We start from the raw sequence: 23,107 nt of genomic DNA on the forward strand, positions 1-23,107 counted from the left end.
TAATGCTCCAGATAATAGTCCTGCCTAAAATGAAGTTTAATCACCAAAAAGGAAACCAATATTAACTTTTTTTTTTTTTTAATTTTTTGGTCATACCCGGCAACGCACAGGGGTTACTCCTGGCTCTGCACTCAAGAATTACTCCTGGCGGTGCTCAGGGCACCATATGGGATGCTGGGAATTGAATGTGGGTAGGCTGCATGCAAGGCAAACGCCCTACTGGCTGTGCTATCGCTCTAGCCCCAACTTTTTCATTCTTAGCATTTTAAAGAAATACTTTTATTTTTCAGACACACCCAATGATACTCAGGGCATACTCCTTGCTCTGTGCTCAGGGATCATTCCTGGTGGGCTCAGAAGATAATTGGGGTACCAGGGATCAAACCCAGAGCTGGTGTGCAAGGTAAATGCTCTATCCACTGTACTACCTCTCCTGCCCCTTAAATCTTTCAATTATAAACCACATCAATTATAAGATCTACTATAATTGAGTTATCTGTCGTTTTAGCCTACCTCAGGCAGTAATCAGGACTTCCCCTGGATCTGCATTTAGGGACAACTTCTGGAGGGGACAGGAAAAACCACATGTGGTCATGGGGAGTGAGGTGTCAAATTCAGGTCAGGCACGTGTGAAGCAAGTGCCCTGCCTACTGTACTGTATCTCGAGCCCTTGAGTTACTTCTTAATTTACCAACTTTTCTTTCTTTGTATTTAAAAAGCCACTCAAATCTAACATAATGTTTCTTCAATTTCAGGAGCATTACGCAGAAATGATGCAAGAAGAGCTGACCAGGTCCAGCAATCCGTTTTTAAATAAATGGTTTAGAAGGTGTGTTTTTGCCAAGCCACACCATATCATTTATTTTCTGAAAAATGAAAGAAATGAACTCACCCAACCCCCTCCCAACAGGCCGGCTCCCCGCGCGAGCAGTCCTTCAGAAACCGGAGCGTCTCAGCACGGGCCATGCTGGGCAGTCACAGCCAAACGGGAGCCGGCATGGCTGGACTCGGGGGGATCTGAAAAAGTATAAAACCACTTATGTGCTGAGGGATCTCCCCCGCCCCTCAGCACAAGTAATCTACTAAAGAATTACGTGGGAAGGGAGAGAGGGATGAATGTATCAATCAGCAGTATTATTCGGCAAAGACCCGCCCGAAACTGTCAGAAAATAAAAATATCCATTTCTATACCTGTTTCCTGTCACCTACAACACACCACAAATAAGGAATCTACTAAAGCGAGAGAAACCTCTTTAGAGCAGCCATTCAGATGCTAAACTCAACTTAAAATGAATAACCAGGTTTGATCCCCAGCACCACTTATGTCCCAAGTACCACCAGGAGAGATCCCTGAGCGAAGAGCCAGGATATGTGATGCCCTGATGACACATTTGTCTGATCCCAGCCTCCAATATGATTGATCCGCAGGCACCAGAATAAAGCCCCGGGCACAACTGGGCGTTGTCTGCTTTCTCTGCAAGCTGCCCCTCTCCAACAATATACACAACCAACTAGCAGGAGCAAAGCCCTGAGGCCGAAGACAGGACAGCCGGGTGGGTACTTGCCTTGCAAGAAGCTGACCTGGGTTCAACCCCCAGCATTCTAGAAATAATCCCCAAGCACACAACCAGGCTGGCGTGCCCAAACCAAAACACATTTAAAGAAACTGGATGCAAAAAGAAAAAAAAAAGTTTTAATTCTACTAATATCTTTAATGTTTAAATCCTCCACTTAAAACTTCCTTTAGGGGGCTGGAGAAACTGTGTAGCGTAACTTCAGGAGTAACCCTGAGCACTGCTGTTTTTTCTTTTTGGAGAGGGGAATGGGTTTAGGCCACATCCAAAGATACTCAAATACTGTTTCTGGTTCTGCACTCAGAAATTACTCCTGGGGTGCCAGGTGCAGCAGGGAGGATGTTTGCCTTGCATGCAGCCGACCTAGGTTCAATCCCTGGCATCTTATATGGTCCCCTGAGCACTGCCAGGAATAACCCTGAGCATCACTGGGTGTAACCCAAAATTTTAAAAATAAATAAATAAATAAAAGAAATGAAATTGCTCCTGGCAGTGCTTTAGGGACCATATGGGATGCTGAGGATTGAACCTGGGCTGGCCATGAGCAAGGCAAGCACCTTACCCCGCTATATACTGTTCTGGCCCCAAAATTTGGAGGGAAAAAAAACAAATTCCCTTTAGATGAACTAGGAAGACTACTGTGCTTAGGGAGCATGCCCTAGCATGTACTCACATCACAACTCAGAAACAACCACTGGCACCACAGGTCTCCCCAGAGGGATGAGATGCAGCCCTGGAGGCCTGCAAGGTGGCCCCCAGCACCACGGGTGTCCTCACAGCACTGCATCAGGGGCCCTGGCGTTGAACAGCTGACCCCGGTAGCCCAGCATCTCATACGGTCCCAAGCACCGCCAGGAGTAATTCCTGAGTGCAAAGCCAGGAGTAACCCCTGTGCATCACCGGATGTGACCCAAAAAGCCAAAAAAAGAGGACAACAAAAATTTATTTTTAGTGAAGAACAATGAAGTAACAAAGATGATCTGGTTTATCATCTATTTATCTGTGATAAATATCTATTTTCTGGCTTTACAGTACCTGGTTCAGATATCTATAAATGAGAAAGTAAATATAGGACCCGAGAGACAGTACAGGCTAAAGACGCTTGCTTTGATAGCAGCTGACCCGGGTTCGACCCAGCCCCAATTATATGGTTCCCTAACCGCTGCTGGAGTGATTCCCGAGCACAAAACCAGGAGTAAGCCCTGAAACTGCTGAGTTTGCCCAATCTCTTTTCTGCCCACCCCCAAAAGTCTAAAAACAGGTTGGAGAGGTAGTATAGCAGGCAAGACACTTGGTAGCACTCATCTGACCCCAGGACCCAAAAAAGAATGATCTCTGAGTGCAGAGCCAGGAGGAAACCCTGTGCACCACCAGGTGTGGCCCCAAAAGAAAACATTTTTAAAATAGTGTATAGTGTTCGCTTCATCAGTACATATAGTATAACTGGAACAATACAGAGAATATTATAGTGAAACTGGAATGATATAGAGAAGATTAGCATGGCCCCTGCGCAAGGATGACACAGGAAGCCGTGACGCATTCCATATTTTTCTTACGTTACGTGGAACCGGAAGCAGATGGCAGGCGAAGTCCCCCCTGGGAACCCTGACCAAGACCTTCTATCACTGTCTTTGCTGACCTAGACTTTCTGGGGAATGGGGTAAGGGGTGTTGGGAAATGTCGCAGATGTTTTCTTTGAGCAAGTTCAAGGCTGGGTGGGCCTGCGGGGCACCTGCCCTCGGCACTCCTCTCTCCTGCTGGCTGCTTGTCTCAAGTGCCCTTTGCCAACGACTGCTGGCCCTTGCCCCTGCCTCCCCTAAGCCCTGTGAAACTGGTGCTATATACTACATACCCACCAAACTGGGACTTTTCATCTTACTGTATTCTCTAAGGTGTTAAGCCTCTTGTCCAAATCACTCTTAGAAAGCAATGTCCTTCTGTGCTCACTGTCATCACCCTATGACTTCTACGGACGTGGTGGAACAACATCCGAGAAAAACTGAGATCACCAGTCTCCCATTCTAAACCACTCCGAAAACTCTAGATGTGGGCTTGTGTTATTAATTTTAAAATAGACTTGAACACTGGTATCTCTACAGCAACTAGGTCTGTAAAGCTGTAACTGAAAGGAATGTGCTTGCAGCTTTAACCATCAGAAACTTTTCCCCAATAAAACTCGTCTTCAAAAATAAAAAAGCTTATTGGGGCTGGAGCAATAGCACAGTGGGTAAGGCGTTTGCCTTGCTCGCAGCCGACCCGGGTTCGATTCCCAGCATCCCATATGGTCCCCCAAGCACCACCAGGGGTAATTCCTGAGTGCAGAGCCAGGAGTGACTCCTGTGCATCGCCTGGTGTGACCCCCCCCCCAAAAAAAGCATATAAACTTAATTTCCTACTTACTTTACACTAGTCTCAATTTATACTAGTCTTTCGAAGTAAATTCATTACCTTTTTTTTTAAGCGAAGGAAGGTAGCTTTGCTTTTTTTTTTTAAATTGAAACTTACTTAGAAAGATCTTAAAGGGGCTGGAAAGATAGAGCAGAGGGCTGGGGGCCTGCACTGCACACAGCAGACCTAGGTTCAATCCTGGCACCTTATATGTCCTCCAAGCTCCACCAGGAGTGATCTCCGAGTGCACAACCAGGAGTAAGCCCCAAGCACCTCCAGCTATGGCCCCAAAACAAAATAAAACAAAACCAAAAAGTAGGAAGGAAGATGTGAGAAGAGGGCAAGAGGAGAAATATGTTCAAGGGAACACAGGTACCAAAAGAAACCAAAAGACAAGCAAGCGAGATACATATTCAAGGGAGAATCTGGGCGTGGAGAGCAAACCACTACCTTCTTTGTTTGCTACCTGTGAGGGAAACTGAGCGTGATAAGGGGCCAGGGCCACCCTAAGCCACATTTAGGAGCCAGAGGGCCCACCCAGTACTGTGGGGAGAGGAGAAACGGTCAGATATGCAGTGCCAGGCATAGAACACAGGGTCTGAACATGCAGGGCACAGCCCCATACCCAGAATCATTACTTCTTACAGCAGATTGGACTAGAAAAGCTTGTAGCAGTTTAAAAAAAAAAAAAAAAACAAGGCCCAAGAGCTGAGAGCATGTCCTGTACGCAGAGACCGGAGTTCAATGCCTCGGACAGCCTGGTCCCCAAGCCAGTGAAAGACATGCTGAACACTCAACTATGACTGAAAGTCTCTACCAACATTTAAAACTGAAACACTTCTCGAATACTTCTATTACCCAAATCAAACTAAAATAACTGAGGTAATTTAATTTTATAACTTAGGGGCTGGAGCAATAGCACAGCGGGTAGGGCATTTGCCTTGCACGCGGCTGACCCGGGTTCGATTCCCAGCATCCCATATGGTCCCCTGAGCACCACCAGGAGTAATTCCTGAGTGCATGATCCAGGAGTAACCCCTGTGCACTGCCGGGTGTGACCCAAAAAGCAAAAAAAAAAAAAAAAAAATTTATAATTTAGGAGGGTCTTAGTGAACGGAAGAGATTTAAAAATATGAAAGAAAACCTGGGCCAGAGTGATAGTGCGGCAACAGGCTGCCTGCCCAGGTTCATTCCCCAGCATCCCAAGCGGTTCCCCGAGTACCGCCGGGAGCTAATCCTGAGGCAAAGCCAGAAAAGTGTTATCTAATGTGTCCCCAAAACAAAAAGACAAATATGGAGCCAGAGTTAGTACAGTGGGAAGGGCTTTGCACCTGCCTTGCACAAGTTCAATCCCTGACATCCCATATGTGGTTTCCCAGAGCCCCACCAGGAGTGATTCCTGAGGGCAGAGCCAGCAGTAACCCCTGAACATCACCGATGTGTGACCCAAAAACCAAGAGAGAAACCCTGAAAATGACTTTTTCATTGTGTTGGTTATGAAGGGCCCATACCAGAGGAATGGGGGACGGGGTGGGGGGGGGGGCCCTGGCAGTGCTAGGGATGAGATGCAGAGTCTGTACCGGAGGAAGTACACTCTTTGCTGAGGTCACCACCCTCCTCCAAGAGTTAACAAGAATTAGAATTAGCAGCCCTCTGGGCCTATTCTGGCCCAGAGACCAAAGATGGTAAAAGAACAGTTCCAAACCTACATTTAAAATCTTGTTAGAAAATCCCTGACACAAAAAAAGATCATAAATCCAAGGACAAGTTCTTGGTTTCCCATCTTCTTCCTAATGATTCTCATTAAGCTAGCTCAGTTTCCCCTTCTGGGAAGCTGGGCTGCTTGGATACATATATATGCATACATATGTATATCTTAAGTACAAAAATTCATAGGAATGTTTTGAGATCAAATGAGATGACTTAAAAAAAATTAGTTCTCAAGAGAGAAATGCTAAATTTTCTGTTACTTGTTATATGTAGTAATATTCTTTTCAAAGCTGCCACTATATCTGATCATCTTATTTTGTATACAAAATAAATTTTCATTTTTAGAACCAATCTGTAAAACTTTTTTGTATTTATGCCATATTTCACTCCAAAAAGGATCGAAGGTTAAAAAGCACATGTAGAAGCTGGAGAGATAATACAATGGAGAGGGTGTTTGCCTTGCACACGGCCAATGTAGTTCGATCCCTGGGATCCCATATGGACCATTGAGCACTTCCAGGAGTAATTCCTGAGTGCAGAGCCAGGAATAACCCCTGAGCACTGAAGAGTGTGACCCAAAAAGCAAAACAAAACAAAAAAACACCAAAAAATGTATATTGGTTTTTTTTTTTAAATTGTGTGATTGTAATAAAAAAATTTAACTGAAGAACAGGAAGTATTCGATACGGTCTCTCTACTACAAGTGCCATTATCACAGCCCCTATAAAATAGACATAGCTGAGAAATTTGAACTTGTTATCTAATATTAAGATTTCAAAATCTGCCCCAAATCCTTTAGGAGACCACCCGGGAAGACAATGGCACCTAATGTTCTCTATCATGCTGTACAAAGAGCAGCCACCTTACCTTGTATGGATCAAGCAAAAAGTCATTGAACTTGCTAGGCAGGGAATACTTCTTCACCAGCTCGTCTTCCACGACCCAGGGTGCATTTTCCCCAGTCCCAGCCCGTAGTGCATTATGCCGGATGAAGTAGCGGAGGATTTCTTTATTGGGTGGGCGTTCTGTTCGGACCAAGCTATCCGCCGGCACGTTACTGATGATCTAGGGGAACAAACAGAAACAACTCAGTAGGAGGATAAAATGCAAGTAATCACTTAAAGCAAAGGCTTGAGTCCTCCCTCGAAAAGCTGCAATTCCAAGGGCTGAAAAGAGTACCAAAAGTAGGTCACAGTCTACCGAGCTCTCTTTATGGCCCCTCTATTTGAATTTTCTAACTTTCTATAAAAATATTTACTAAAGTAACAGTTTAGTAAAAAAATTTCACTATTTTAATATTTTAGTACAAAATACTTACGAAAACAACATTCATCCAAAAATACAAATAATAATCAGAGAAGCAGCTGAGACTGCCCAGCACCCTGACTGAATGGAAGCATCTAGACTAGCTGTCTCCCACACTCAGCTCTACCCTGCCTTGTGCTAACTTGTTGCAAATTTTGTAATAACCAGAAAGCAAATCGCTTTACTCAAGTAACCTAAAAGACTATAGAGATAGCATTTTATGTAGCACCAAGAAAATAATTCTTGACAATTTAAGATACATTCTAGGAGAGAGAGAGAAGAAGAAGAAAAGTGCATGCCATAGAAGCAGGCTGGAAAGGTGGGGGTGGTGGGAGAGAAACTGAGGCCACCATGTTGGGAAATGTACACAGGTGGAGGAAGGGTTATTAGAACACTAGATGAATGAAACCCAATCATGAACAGCTTTGTAAAGGTGCATCTTACTGTGATTCAATTTTTTAAAAAAAGATACATTCTAGGGAATGGAGCAATAGCACAGCGGGTAGGGCGTTTGCCTTGCACGCGGCCGACCTGGGTTCAATTCCCAGCATCCCATATGGTCCCCTGAGCACAGCCAGGAGTAATTCCTGAGTGCAGAGCCAGGAGTAACCCCTGTGCATCACCGGGTGTGACCCAAAAAGCAAAAAAAAAAAAAAGATACATTCTGGGGCAGGAGAGACAGGAGAGAGAAGGGTAGGGTGTTTGCCTTGCAGGGTAAGATGTTCGCCTTGCACTGCACAGGTTCCATGCCTGGCTGGTACCCCATATGGTCCCCTGAGCACCTCCAGGAGTAATTCCTGAGCATCGCAAAGTGTGGCCCCAAAATCACACATACAGGGGAAAAGAAAGGGGTGCTTGCCTTTCAAGTGGCCAACCAGGGATTGATCCCTAGAACCCCATATTTCCCCCTGAGCCAGCCAGGAGTACTGGGTGTAGCCCAAAAATGGGGGGGTGGGTGCACACAGAAGACGAGTCACAGAGCCAGTACAGGAGGTAAGGTACTTGCCTTGCACGCTGCAAATCACCGGCCCATCCCTATCACGTAGGGTGATGAGTCCTGGAGCACCTCCAGGGCTCATTCCCACGCACATAACCAGAAATAGCCCGAGTGGATGTAGACCAATACCCCAACCCCAAACAATCTTTTAGAATCAATAAGAGTAAAGTAGGGCTGGCTATGTTGCTCAGCCACAGAACACGGCTTGCACCATGCCATGGACGTGTGACAATGAGACGCAAGAATCTCTGGCCCCAAATCCAAAATAAATGCATTAAAAAAAAAAATTGGAAAGAGTGTTCCAGTTTTGGGCCACAACCAGATATGTCTGAGGAGTGGTCAGGGCTTAAACCCCGGCTATGTGCTCAGGGATAATTTGTACAAAACAGAAATTTTTTTTAAAGAGAAAGCATGCTTCCCCACAGGGAAAAACCTACAATTAAAAGGCTGCAAAGACAGTCATGCTGTGCGGCCTAAAGGTAAGGTGCAGGCATGGCATGCAGCCCACCCCAGTACCACATGTCCCCTGACCCCCAAGTTTTCCTTGGCCACAGCTTTGAAACATGTCCAGTCCGGCTGGCCCTGGGAAGCCCTCGCATTGCAAAGCCCACACAACACTGCATCCTTGGGACCTTGCACTGAACTGCTGGCCCAGGATGGACCCTAAGGATCTCCAAGCACCTTTTGGTAGACACCCCCAACACACACACCGAAGTGTAATTGAAAATATACACCCACACCCCCAAAATCCTGCCATATAAAGCCTTAATTACTATGGCTATAAACGTACAGAATTTCTTGCAGAAACACAATTATCTTTTCTTAGACTATCTTTTGAGAAGACTGACCCCACAATACTGCCTTAAACGTCAACCCCAAGAAGAGGCTGCCATTCAAGTGCCAGCAACTAACCTTGTCTTCATGTTGCAGTTTTACGTCGTATTTGTGGGGCAGAAACTTTGGAGGAGCCCATTTTCTTTCCCCTTTTTTCAGTGAAGTAGGAAGCTTGCGCGGTGATCTTCGTGCTCGGTCATCTAGTCAAATTAATAGAAAGTAAAAAGAAAAAGTTCTTTCAATTCTACATGATCATTCACTATAATCTCACTGATCACCCACCCTACACTATTGTGTGCCACTGAGGGACCACACAAAAGTCCTTACACACCAATTATCTAAAGGAGTCAACCGGGGCTGGAGTGATAGCACAGTGGGTAGGGCGTTTGCCTTGCACGCAGCCGACCCGGGTTCAAATACTAGCATCCCATATGGTCCCCTGAGCACCGCCAGGGGTGATTCCTGAGTGCATGAGCCAGGAGTGACCCCTGTGCATTGCTGGGTGTGACCCAAAAAGGAAAAAAAAAAAAGGGAAAAGAATAAAATAAATAAAGGAGTCAACCGGTGAAGTTACAAAACAGATTGTGAAGGACTGTCATCAAAGTTAAGAAAAATCCTCAGCAGCGGCCTTGCTCTGTTTTGGGGTCACCGCAGCAGTGCTCAGGGGTAGGATCTTGAACCAGCTCCCCAGCCTAAAAGAATCAATGTTTAACTTAGGCTAGAAGGAAAAAAAAGCAAGAACTAGAAAAAATTAACTTCGGGGCCATGGAGACAGTTCAACGGCTTCCATCCCAGGACTGAACTGTCTCCCAAGCACTTTGAGGAATGACCTCTGAGCAGAACGCCAGGGACAGTCCCTGAGCACCACCAGGTATGGCAAAAAGAAGAGATCAGAGATTCTGAGTGATGAGGTCTTGAGGTCTGGAGGTATGTGGTTTGTTCTTTGAGAGAGGTATGGGATGCAGGGATCACAGCTGTGCTGGGGGTAACATCTAGCTCTGAGCCTTCAGTGGCACTTGAGGCCCATGTGATGCTGGTGGCTGAATCAGGATCCTCTGCATTCCAGGCAAGTGCCTTAACCCTGTACTCTCTCTCCGCTTGGGGACCACTTAAAAAAATTGGAATCTGTCCATAAACATAGAAACAAAGTTTTGGTCTAAGTGACTAGATGCATATTTTGGAAAGATCATCAGTAGTACAAGTATTAAGTATACAAGTATTAAGGTACTGCATTGCCCCTGCATGCAGTAAGCCCCGGAAGCAGCCTCCAACTCAAGCCAATAACAGTCCCTAAGCACTACAGTAGGATGTGGCACAAAAACTTGGAGGTAGAGAAAAAAAACCTTTCTTCACTTAGGAGAGCAAAATGTGAAGGAAATTAAAGGAGAAGATTCAATGCTGAACTAATATAATTGGAACAGAGGGAAGGAGTTAAGAGGTATTTAGAGGAGCTAGATTAGTATCACAGTGGAGAGGGTGTTCAATCCCCCAGGCACCCCATATGGCCCCCCAAGTGCAACCAGGAGTGATCCCTGACTGCAGAGCCAGAAGTAACCCCTCAGCATCAGTTGGGTGTGGCCCAAAATCAAAACCCAGAGGTTTTTAGACACAGAATTGTTAACAAGGTAGATTAACAGTTTCCAAATTTTCTGCCTAAGGACTGAACAGATGGTGGAGCCATGGACTGACTCAGGATGTGGAGAAAAATAGCCGTCTCTTCTTTACTTGCCTTGGAAAGGCAACAGAAAGAGATGATCCACTTAGCTTTACATGTGTTAAATATAGGTTATCTGAGACGAATTAGTTCTAGAAGTTAAACTGTCAGAGTTCAGGAATCATCACAGATTAAGAATTTGAACCAGGGCTAGAGCGAAAGTAGGGAGTTTGCCTTGCATGGCGTGGCCAATCAGTGTTCGTTTCCCAGCCCCCTATGTAGTCCCCGAGCACTGCCAGGAGTAATTCCTGAAGTAAGACTTGAGCATCACCAGGTGTGACCCAAAAGGATAATAGAAAAAGATTTTGAACTGTGGGCAGGACCCCACCCAGATAGTACAAAGGTCAAGCAGCCTCCGCAGAGTACATTGTCCCCTTCAATATCAAGAGTGGTCCCTGAGCATGGTGGGGTACGGCCTAAAAACAAAGAAGCAGAAAGAAACTTCGCATGCATCACTAGGAGAGCAGCACCATACATACTAATACTTTCTCTCCTCCCTTCCTCGTCCTTGACTGCTGCCTCCTTCTTCTGGTGGTCCTGAGCAATCTGGCCAGAGTTCTCCTTGTCACTTGATGGAGAATCACAGGCACCATCAGATTTCTTCTCAGTTGCCTCTTCGTCTACTTTCTCCAAAGGGTGAATCTTCACAATCCTCACCTTGAGCATTTTTTCTTTCCCAACCTGTAAGGGAGACAGAGGAGAGAATCGAAGATAATGCATAAGAACAAGGAACCCAGAGCTGGGGCTGGAGCTCAGCGATAGGGCACTTGCCTTGCATGTGTCAAGTGCTGGCTTTTATTACCAACAGAACAAAAACATTTTGTAGTCTTAGAAACCAGGAAGATACAGGGATTAGGTGCTTGTCTTGCTTAAGACTAGCCCCAGTTCATCTGTAGCATCCCACATAGCTGTCTCCTCCCTCCCCCCTAAACCCCCAGCACCGCCAGAAATAATTTCTGAGTGCAGAGCCAGGAGAAATCCCTGAGAACTGCAAGGTGTGATCCATAAATGCTTAAAAAAAAAAAAAAATTTGAATGCCCTCCCCCACACAGTTCATAGAGCCAGGGAGACAGACTGGGGTAGGGCATCTGCCTTGCACACAGCCAACCCAGGTTCCATCCCCAAGACCCCTTACGGTACCTCAGCCCACTGGAGCACACAGTCAGGAGTAAGCCCAGAGTTCCAGAGGGAGTGGCCCCAAATCCATAAATAAATAAATAAATAAATAAATAAATAAATAAATAAATAAATAAATAAATAAATGTGAATGTCTTGGAACAAAATATGTTTTCAGTGCGACTTTTTTCTGGGGGTGGTCACACAAGCCAGTGGGGCTCAAGGGTTACTCCTGGCTCTGAATGGGTTTTGTCCCCGTCTCCCCCCCCACAACTACAAGGTCAGAAAGGGAGAGTGCAGTTTGACAGACAACCCAGTTAAAAGAAAAAGGGGCAAAGAAGCACTTTGCCGTGCAGGAAATCAGCCGCAAATCAATCCTCAGCACCACACACATAGTCCCATGTCATGAAAATTATTATGGATAAGGTAAAAACACTTCTATCTGCAATCTTTTGGGAGGTTTTGAGTCATACCGGCACTATCCGGGTTATTCCTGGCTGTTCTCAAGAGTGTAGCCCTGAGTGCGAAGGGTGTACATGTGGTACCAGGGATCCACACCGGGCTCTGTGGGATGCAAGGTATGTGCCCTCATACTCTCTCCAGCTGCTGTTTCCAGTTCAAGTTTTTTATGTACTATCAAATGCTTCCCTTTTCTTCTCTTTCCTATGTTTTTTATTTATTTATTTATTTATTTATTTATTTATTTTTTAAGTGAATCACCGTGAGGTACAGTTATGTTTTGAATTTTTGTGCCACACCTGGTGATCCTTAAGGTACTCCTGGCACAATGAATGAGTGCTGGGAAAGGGATCCAGCATGCCAAGCAAGCACCCAAGTGCCTGAGCCATCGCCCGTGCTGCAAATGTTTTTTTTTAATTAGATTTATTAGTTTTGGTTTGGGGACCACACCAGCATTGCTTCTGGCTCTGCACTCAGGGATCACTCCTGGCAGTGCCCGAGAGACCACAGGAAATGGAATCTGGGTCTGGGCACCTGGGTCTGTGGTTATATTCTCTCTCTAGCCCCCAAATGTTATTTTAAAAACTGATTAACAAGCTTTTTTTTTTTTTTTTACTTTTTGGGTCACACCCGGCAATGTGTAAGGATTACTCCTGGCTCTGTACTCAGGAATTACTCCTGGCGGTGTTCGGGTGACCATATGGGATGCAGGAAATCGAACCCGGGCCAGCCATGTCAAGGCAAACGCCCTACCAGCTATGCTATTGCTCTAGCTTCAACATATAGTTTTTTAGTCAACAAGATAACAAGCTTTACATTAATTTACATTAATTTACAAGCTTTACCCTCTGGCCCGGGGCTCCAGCACAGTGGGTAGGACATTTGCCCTGCATGCGGCCAACCTAGGTTCAATTCCCAGCATCCCATATGGTCCCCTGAGCACCACCAGGGTAATTCCTGAGTGCAGAGCCAGGACTAACCCCTGTGCATCACCAGGTGTGACCCAAAAAGCAAAAAACAAAAACAAAACAAAACCCTCTGGGTCATGATGTACTATTCCTTTAATATGTTCAAACTGGAAGTTTCATGGGGCTGAAGAGATAGCACAGTAGATAGGAAGTTTGCCTTGCATGCAGCCAACCCGGGTTCGAATCCCAGCATCCCATATGGTCCCCTGAGCACCACCAGGAGTAATTCCTGAGTTCAGAGCCAGGAGTAACCCCTGTGCATTGCCGGGTGTGACCCAAAGAGCAAACAAAACAAAATAAACTGGAAGTTTCATTGATAACAATTTTGTTGTCTTGGTTTCCCAGTCAGGGGAACACAAGGTGCCAAGAAGAAACCCAGGCCTCTTGCATGCAAAGGATGTGCTCAGCCCACTTCTCTGCCCCTCATCTGGTAACAATTTATTTAGGATTTTTACATCAATACTCACAGAGGAACAGTTTTCTCTTTGTCTCTAACTTTTAGTGTATTTCTTTCGTTTTAGGCCACACCTGGCAGTGCTTGGCGACCAAGCCTTCCCTATGTAGAAGCAGTCAGGGTTTCCCATGCAAAACATGTGCTCCAGCTCTCTGAGGCATCTCCCTGGGCCCAGGGGCTGTTATCACATTATTTGAATTCAGCACATCTGAATGTGGGGGCAGAGGGGGCACACAAGGGCCCACCAGTACTGAGGAGCCACACCACAACTGGCTCTGTGATTAGGGGACCATAGGGTATGTCAGGACCCAAAGCACTGTCAAAGCCACATGCAAGGTAAGTAAGTGCCTTAATCTGTGTAGTATCTCTCCAGCCCTTATCTATCTAAAGTATCTAACGTATGAAAGAACAACAACAAAATACCAACTACCCAAAGACAAGGCAAGGGCACATGTGCAACAATCATTAAACATACCCAATAATGTATATGGTTCAAAACTGAGTCCTTAGAACATTTGATACTTAATAGAGCAGGCTTCATTTATGTATACACAATCTGACAGAGACACTGTCTTTCACATGTTCAAAGTTCTAATCCTGGGGCCGGAGCAGTAGTACAACAGGTAAGGCACTTGCCTTGTACACTAAGTACCCAGGTTCAATTCCGTATGGTCCCACTATGCCATATAGTCCCCCAAGCCCCGCCAGGAGTAATCCCTAAGCGCATAGCCAGAATGAAGCCCTGAGTACCACAAGGTTGGCCCAAAAGCAAAGCAAAAAAGATCCTAATTTTAACCTATGATTTGAGAGTCAAATCACATTACTTTTAAAAACTAGGTGTTGGGGGCCAGAGACACAGTATAGCATGTAGGACACTTGCCTTGCACATAGCCCACCTGGGGTTCCGTCTCTGGCATCCCATGTGGTTCCACAAGCACCACCAGGAATGATCCCTCAGCAGAGACAGACCCCAAACATCGCCGAGGTTGGCCAAAAAAAAAAAAAAAATGAAGGACAACAACGAGATGCTTGGGGACTGAAGAGACATCACCGCAGGTAGGAAGCTTGCCTTGCATGGGGATGACCCAACCAGCACCCTGTATGGTTCTCCAAGCCCCACCAGGCATAATTCCTGAGCACTGTCAGGTTTGGCCCAAAAACAACAGTTGTTTGGTACAGTGACAAAAGGTAAGGCATGCGCCTCACATGTAGCTGCGTCCCGCCAAGAGTTCCCTGAACCAGGGAGGAAGTCCTGAGGAGACAGAAGTGGTCCAAACACTGAAATAATAGTAATAGTGAAAATGCAAAGTAGGTGCTTACCTCAAAATCACATTCTTCTCCCACAGCATACTTGGTCATGATCTCCAGCCAGGCAGAGTCCACCAGCTTCTCCAAGGAGGCCGTGTTATGGTGGACCATTTCCAGAACAAGCTTTTCATACCAGGTAGGGAACTCCTCCTTTAAGCTGAACAAGTCCATTATCAGTTACCAAGAAATCACAGAAGTCTATCTCCAGAAACTAAAGTCAGGTCAAACCAAACATTTCTTTAGCAAAAAATATGTGAGAAGCCAAGAAACCCCAGCTTAAAAATCAAAACTGGCCTGCAGGAGACCCTAGGGTTCAACGCCCCCAGCACTGCACAGTCCCCCTGAGCACAGAGCAGGGAGCAGCCCCAGACACCACCAAGGGTGGCCCAAAAGACAAAAATAAAGAAATAAACCGGAACTGGCGTGCAAGTCCCGAGGTCGGGTGGAATGCATGTTGTGCGTGCAGGAGGCCCTTGTTCAATCCTCAGCATTTGTTCAATCCATAAACCCCCAGGACAATTCCCAAGCACCACCTCCAGGTGTGCTCCCCACCCCACCCCCAAAAATCCAAACATGTGAGACACAGGAAGAGAGGGGAAAAATTTGCTTTTGAGCCACACCTTGTGATGTTCAGAGGTTATTCCTGGCTCTGTGCTTGGGGGACCAATGGTTCCAGAAATCACCCAGAGCTCCCCACATGCAAGCGTGCACTCAGCCCCAGTAGCCTCCCTGGCCCAGGAAGGTGAACCTCCTTTCATTCAGTAGCCTTTGCAAACTTGTCTTGTTAGGTGTGAACTGCTCGCTCTTAGGAACAGGAGACTGAAAACTGAGTGGAGGAGCAGCTAAAGAGACTGTTCAGCGGGCCCAGACTCAATCCTGGCCACTGTATCCCTGGTCCCCTAGCACTGCCAGGAATGGCCCCTCAAAGAGTTGGGAGAAGGCCCTGACCACCGCAGAGGGCAGCCCCCAAACAAAACAAAAATCTACTTATATTAAGTTGCAACCAGTAAACTGCTTTCAGGGGGCCAGAGTGATAGTACAGTGGGCGGGGTGTTTGCCTTGGGTGTGGCTGATCGGAGGTTAGATCCCCAGCATCCCATATGGTCCCCGAGCCCACCCAGGAGTGATCTCTGAGCACATTACCAGGAATAAATCCTGAGTGTTGCCGGGTATGGCCCAAGAACCCAAATAAATAAAACAAAAACATTCATTTGGCATTCACAAAACATGGTAAGATATCTAGTTTTCATTTTATGAATAAGGAATGGCTTATATGTTGAAATCACGATTTGAACTCTTTTGCAAAGTAAAACATGGCGTGCTAGTTTTTATTTCTCAAACATTTCTCAAAAAGGGCATTTGCCTTGCACGCAGCAGTCCCCAGTTCCATGCCCAGCATCCCACACGGTCCCCAGAAGACCACCATGAGTAATCCCACAGTGCAGGAGTGACCACTAAGCCTCTCCAGGAGTGGCCAAAAAAGCAAAATAAATGAAGTGCAAAATAACACTTTTACAACTCTCTTGAAAAGCAACATTTGCAAAAAGCATATGTGCATCAAGATATTCACCAAGATATCATAAAACTTGAGCCTGTATGATAGCAGAAAATGGGAATCAAACCAAATGAAATGGCTAGCGATTAGCTATCCAGTTTCTTTGTTTTGGGACCACACCTGGCTGTGCTCAGGGATCACTCCTGGCCCATGAGTCACTCCTGGAGGGCTCAGGGGATCATACTGGGTGCTGGAGTTTGAGCCTGGGTCAGCCAGGTACAAGGTAAGGGCCTTTCCCACTGTACTGTCTCTCCAGCCCCAAGTTATCCGATTTTAATCAGACTGCTAACATCCATGCTTATATAGGGTAAAGACTAGAATCAGTTACAAGATTCAAGCAACATTTCAACATGGTGAGGAATTATTCTCAATTATTCTCAATCATTCTATGTTGTTCAAAATTAGACTGCTGTCCCACCTGACTGCTAAATTAAAACTTTATATTCCCTTTAATTAACTCCAGTTATCTGCTTCTCCCCAGTCACAATCTAATCTGCCTGCCTTCGCTAACCTTGTCCTCCTCCTTCTATTCAGTTTAATCAACATTCAGGGTGTCCCCAAATTTTGTTCATTCCATGACGTCTTTCCTGGCCCTCAGAGATTCATTCTCTCTTTCATGATGTCTCCCAGTCACTCAGGGCTTACTCCTGGCTTTGCACTAAGAGACCACTCCTGGTGGTCAAGAGATCATATGGGAATCATATGACACATCATAAGAGATCATATATATCATATAGATCAAATCTAGGTCCGCTGAACGCAAGGCAGGTGCCCTACCCTTTGTCCTACTGCTCCAGCCCCTAGATTAATCTTATAATCAGAAAAGATTTTTACATCACAAAGAACAGAAAACAACCTGTGTTGACATGGATGCATGGGGAAAAGAACCCCTCATCCATTGCTGGTGCGAACACTGCTGGTTCAAACCTTCTGGAAAACAAAATGAACACTTCTCAAAAAAAACCCAGGTAGGCTGCGTTCAAGGCAGCAAGGACCTTAACCACCAGTTTATCGCTCCAGCCCCACATTCCTTTTCTTTCTACAGCTTCCCTTGCACAGAGCCACATTTCCAGAATGTTCATGAGGCAAGAATGGTGCTAGAACAATTTCATTACTTACAGCTCGGCAACTTCTTGCTCCTCCTCCCAGGCCTCCTTGTGCGTTAGCTGGCTGCTCCCAGTACTCTTACACGTCCAAATGCGCTCACTGTACCTTTCCAAGCGGGCTTCATACTCTCTGGCAGCGCTGGCTCAGGAAAACAACACTCAGGCAGTAGAGACAACCCATACATGCACACTTTCCCTAAGAGTTTAAACTCCTGGGGCCGGAGTATAGCACAGCGGGTAGGGCGTTTGCCTTGCACGTGGCCGACCCAGGTTTGATTCCCAGCATTCCATATGATCCCCTGAGCACCACCAGGAGTAATTCCTGAGTGCAGAGCCAGGAGTAACCCCTGAGCATTGCTGGATGTGACCCAAAAAGCAAAATAATAATACTAACAACAATAATAATATAATCCAAGACATAATAAGAATTTCAACAGAATGAGACCAGAGAGACAGTCCATCGGGGAGGATGCACACCTTACACAGATACAATATCAAGCCCCACCACCCCAAGCCCTGCCAAGAGTGATTCCTAAGCATAGAGCCAGGAGTAAATCCTAAGGACTGCCAGATGCAGTAACCCCCGCACCCCCGCCAAAAAAAGGCCAAAATTATAATCTGGGCATATGGGGACTGGAGAGAGAGTGCAACAGGTAGGGCACTTGTCTCATATGCGGAAGACATGGGTTCAATCCCCAGCAGCCCATATGACCCCCTGAGCACCACTAGGAGTAATCCCTGAGCCTATATAGAGCAAGGAGTAATCTCTGAGCATAGTTGGGTATCCACCATCTCAAATGATGATGATGATAATAATGCACTGTCGCACTGTCATCCTGTTCATCGATTTGCTCGAGTGGGCACCAGTAATGTCTCCATTGTGAGACTTGTTACTGTTTTTGGCATATCGAAAACGCCAAGGGTAGCTTGCCAGGCTCTGCCGTGCAGGCGGGATACTCTCAGTAGCTTGCTGGGCTCTCTAAGAGGGAAATAATAACAACAACAACAACAATAATCTGAAGAGAAAATGACTTAAAAGCTAGTGTATGTCTTGCATGCTGATGGCCCAAGTTAGTCCCTGGCACATGATCCCTGGAAGCACCCAGGTGAGCATCAAACCATAAATAGTCCTGTGCACTGTGGGGTGAGCCCAAGGGGGAAAAAAATTCCCTGTGGAAGAGCTGGGAGTTGGCCCAAAGAACTGGAGTACATGCAAAGCATGAAGGAGGCCTGTTTTTAAGCCCTGGGACATTATACCTCCGTGAGCACTGAGACAGGATTAGCGATGAGCATCTCTGAGTAGAGCCCAAAACAAAACCAAAAAAACAGCAAACTAAATGGGGGGGGGAAGCAGTGCCAGAGTGATATGGCATTTGCCTTGTACAAGGCTGACCCAGGTTCTGGGTTCTATCCCTGGCATAAGCAATGATCTCTGAGGGAAAAGTCAAGAGTAAGTCAGCTGAGCTGGGTATGGCCCCTAAAACAAAAAATCTCAGGCCCCTGAAATACGTAAGTCCCACAGGGAAAAACAATCCCAGGGCCTTGCTTCCTCAAGTCAAAAACCACTCTCCCGTTGCAGATTTTGTTTAGCTTTTTAATTTTCATATCAAAAAGGGAAGGAGGGGAACTTCTTTAGATTAACCTGTTTAAATTAAATATTCATGAATGATGGTTTTTTTTTTCATATAAAATTCCTTCTGCCCTGTGAGGTTTCTTTCCCACCCTCCTTTGAAGCAATCACTCTCATCGGGGCGACCTCATCCTTCCCTGAAGCTTCTGCCCAGTCTCCTCCACTTGGATACCCACAACTCGATGTAAAAGCGTCACAAAGCAAACACTTCACAGGCTTCCCCAGCCTCACGCTCAATCCAAACAGAAATAAACCTTCATTCCTCCTCCAGGGTTTTCTGCATGGGAGTCACACTACTAACCAAGTGAAAAGCAATTATTTCGCCTGAGGGCTGCGTGAGGCCTAGGTCTGAACCCCAGCAACATGTGGTCTCCACCAGTTATGGCCCCGTAGCGAAGATATACAGACATTTCACTTGACTACAATGGCCAGCTCCTGTCAACTCCACCGAGTTTTTTTCTGATTATTTCTAATTATGCTTCTGCCTACTTCAAGAGCTAGGAGATTCTCTGTGCACAAGCATCTGTGGTCTGTGATGGCTGCCTCACCGGTGGGTCCAGCCAGCGAGCTCCTCTGAAGGCTGCAGATTCCCTCGAGCACCCTCACAGAGCTAGTGAGGTAACTCTCTCCTTGCTGCATCCCTTACCAACGCACACGCCTCACCCAGTCACCTTAGCCCTGTGAAACTTCCTTCAAATGTTTTAGGTGGGAAGGGCCAGTGAGGTATGTGGCCCTCCCAGGTTCAATCCCTGGCACCACATATACTCTCCTAAGTACCACAAGGACTAACCACTGAGCACCCCCAAGGGTGTCCCAAATACAAAAAACAAAACACAACAACAAATGTTTTTGTTAGTGCAGGGAACAGAACCCAGAACCAAGGCAAACGCTCTAACACTGAGGTACCTTCCCAACCCTCCCCTTTTCATCTTTTTAAAATTTTGTTTGGGGGGAGGTCTCCCCAGAATTCCTGGGGGCCACTAGGGCTCCAACGATTAGAGCTGAAGGACCCATGTAGTGTCAAATCAAACTATTGGCCTGTGCATGGGCCCAGCACTTCAAACTTGGGCTGGAATTGTGGTTTAGTGGCAGACCATAGGCCTAGAATGGGCAGCCCTGGGTTCAAACCCCAGCACTGCAAAACAAAAACAAGCAAAGCTTCAATCTCAGAAACTCTTCCAAGACTAAATCCTTGTCATACTTGGAGGAGGGATGCTCAGTGGGCCTGGGGTCCTCCCCCCCTGCAATTCTTGGCCACGCACCAGGGACAGAAGGGAGTGTCCAATAGGAGATAGTAGTAAAGCACTTGCAGCTGACACCAGCACTTCCAAGCAATACCAAGAGTGATCCCATAGCACAGAGCAAGGACCTCCCCACAACTCACATGAGTCATATGGTTTCCTCCAGCCTCTTCTGTAACTAGGAAACACAATGAAAGGCCAAAGAGGCAGTAAAAGAAGCGCTTAGGGTACCTGCTTGCACGAAGCTGGCCTGGGTTCAATCCCTAGCACCACACAAGGCCCTGAGCCCCATCAGGGGGGAACCTTAGTGCAGAGTCAGCGTGAGTCCTGAGCACCGCCAGGGCTAACTAAGCACAGTGCGCACTCCATCTGCCCCGGCAGCCTGGTTCTTAGAGTAAGAAAAAAATCTCTTTCCTATTTTTCTTCCATTTGTTTTATCCCAATTATGACCACCAGAAACTGTTTTTTAGGTCACAGCTGGCAGTGCTGGGGATCCCAGAGGTACTGGGGGAACCATGAGACTCCAAATACAAAGCATGTGCTCGGACTATGAAGCTATCTTTCGAGCCTGAAGAAACTTTTTCAAGGGGCATGAGGAGGGGTTCTCACTCTGGGCTGTAAGAGGGTCAAGGGTACGCCAAACAACCTAGCCAGATAAGATAAGCTTTCCCTATCCTAGAGTCTTGAATGCCGGTGGCTCACACTGCCTTTCTACACACCTAAAGTTTGTGTCTCAGGATGAATGTTCTCCTGCAGGAGCTGATTTCCTTTTAAGCACAGGGGCAGACCCCGATTCCAGGGCCTCACCCAAGCAAGACCAAGTTCTCGACGGCCGAGCAATATCCCTAGCACTGTAGCTGAAAATTTTTAATTGGTCATTTTAATTAATTTCAAATGTCTCACATTGCAATTTCTGTATCACTGTCATCCGGTTGCTCAAGCGGGCACCAGTAACGTCTTCGTTCTGAGACTTGTTACTGTTTATGGCATATCGAATACGCCACAGGGAGCTAGCGGCGAGAGGAGCGGAGGAATCGAACCTGGGTCGGCTGCGTGCAAGGCAAACGCTCTACCCGCTCCAGCCCAAAGAGACTATATATATTTTAAATTTGGGGGGTTTTGGGGGACCACACCTAGCTGTACTCAGGGATTACTCTGGGTAGGGCTGGTGGAAACTCCATATGTGAGGTGCCAGGGACAGAACGAGGGTCAGCTGTATGCAAGGCAAGTGCCTGACCTGCTGTACTATCTTCAGCCACAAAGATCAAAAAAATAAATGAAGGAGGACTTACAACCCAGCAGTGTTCAGGGGACCACACATGGGGCTGGGGACAAAACCTGGGTCGGCCATGTGCCAGACAATGCCCTACTCCTATACTCTCTCCAGAACCCAATCAAGATAGATTTTTTTTTTTTTGTCTTTTAGGACCACACCTAGTCCCCAATATTGAATAGCTTGGCTTTCTCTGGGGGGGAGCACCTAAGCCACACCTGTGGTGCTGAGTACTGAACTCCAGGTTCTGTGCTCAAAAAATCACTCCTGGGGGTGCTCAGGGGACCATGTAGGGTGCCTGAGATTGAACCCAGGTCAGCAACATGCAGGGCAAGTGCCTTACCCACTATATTAGTTCTCCAGTTGCAATACTGAACAGTTTTAAGTTTACAGAACTCTTTTATTTTTTTTTTTTTTTGCTTTTTGGGTCGCACCTGGCGATGCTCAGGGGTCACTCCTGGCTGTGCACTCAGGAATCACCCCTGGCGGTGCTCAGGGGACCCTATGGGATGCTGGGATTCAAACCCGGGTCGGCCACATGCAAGGCGAACGCACTACCCGCTGTGCTATCACTCCAGCCCTACAGAACTCTTTTCTGGTTTTTGAAGACCAAATAAAGCAACAGTAACTAAATACTGAAAGAAAGACTGGAGAAAGAGAACAGAGGTTATAAGGTACTTGCTTTGCATGGGGCTATGGCTGAAAAAGGGTTCAAAACTAATCACAACATACAGTCCCAAGAAACTCTGGGTGTGGCCCAAAAAGGGGGAGGGGGAAATAAAAGGGAAAAAAAGCCTCCTAGAAGAATATTAAATCAGATGCCTCTAAATCGCATCTCAGATTTTACATTACTCTCAACCCTTTTCCAGCAAATGCCAACTGAGGTTTAATGTTCCAACAACTACAGCACAAGTAATTAAACAAAATGTCAAAGCTACTCTTTTGAAAGTAATGGATGGGGCAACAGAATTAAAAATTATCAAATATTTTAAAATTCTTGATTAGAAGTTTCCAAATTTATTTGATGGAGGGGGGGAAGGAGAGTCACTCAGCAACACTCTGGACACCAACCTTTAAACGATTAAGGCCGCCCACCTATGAACTCTGCTACCACACCCACTCAACCCCTCCCCTCCACACAAAGGAACATTCTGGTAAGCCCCTGCCCCAGCCCCAGGGGCACCATCCTACCCACCCAGGGAAGCACTGTCCTAGACTATCTCCTCGGGGCCTACTGCCCCATAAGTTCAAAAGCAGCGTACACACGATCTTCCACAGGTCAACCCTGGTTCAATCCCGGGCATCGTAGTCCCACATCCCCACAAAGAATGATCCTGAGCACAGCTGGGTGGAGAAGGGGGGAAAAAGCTGTCTGCTTCCCATAACATGCCACTTTATTCTCCAGCCTTGTAAGGACTGTTTCTTTATTAGCACTTGCTCGCCTGAGGGGAAGTGGCCCAGAAAATATGGGGGTT

The 23,107-nt window shown here is 46.4% G+C and overlaps 1 protein-coding gene and 1 pseudogene across 1 annotated transcript in view; one reads left to right on the top strand and one right to left on the bottom strand.

Annotated features, from left to right (window-relative positions):
• The window catches only part of BAZ1B (bromodomain adjacent to zinc finger domain 1B), a 64,808-nt gene that overhangs the window by 37,074 nt on the left and 4,627 nt on the right, over positions 1–23,107 (bottom strand). The window contains exons 2-6 of the mRNA XM_055134412.1: positions 17,502–17,618; positions 14,840–14,984; positions 11,002–11,203; positions 8,887–9,008; positions 6,540–6,737 (exon numbers count right to left, since the gene is read on the bottom strand). Coding sequence (XP_054990387.1) covers positions 6,540–6,737; positions 8,887–9,008; positions 11,002–11,203; positions 14,840–14,984; positions 17,502–17,618 — 784 coding nt within the window. The remainder of the gene's footprint in view (positions 1–6,539; positions 6,738–8,886; positions 9,009–11,001; positions 11,204–14,839; positions 14,985–17,501; positions 17,619–23,107) is intronic.
• LOC129404546 (U6 spliceosomal RNA) lies at positions 3,025–3,125 on the top strand (annotated as a pseudogene).

Source organism: Sorex araneus, chromosome 4 (assembly GCF_027595985.1).
Source record: "Sorex araneus isolate mSorAra2 chromosome 4, mSorAra2.pri, whole genome shotgun sequence".
NCBI lineage: Eukaryota > Metazoa > Chordata > Mammalia > Eulipotyphla > Soricidae > Sorex > Sorex araneus.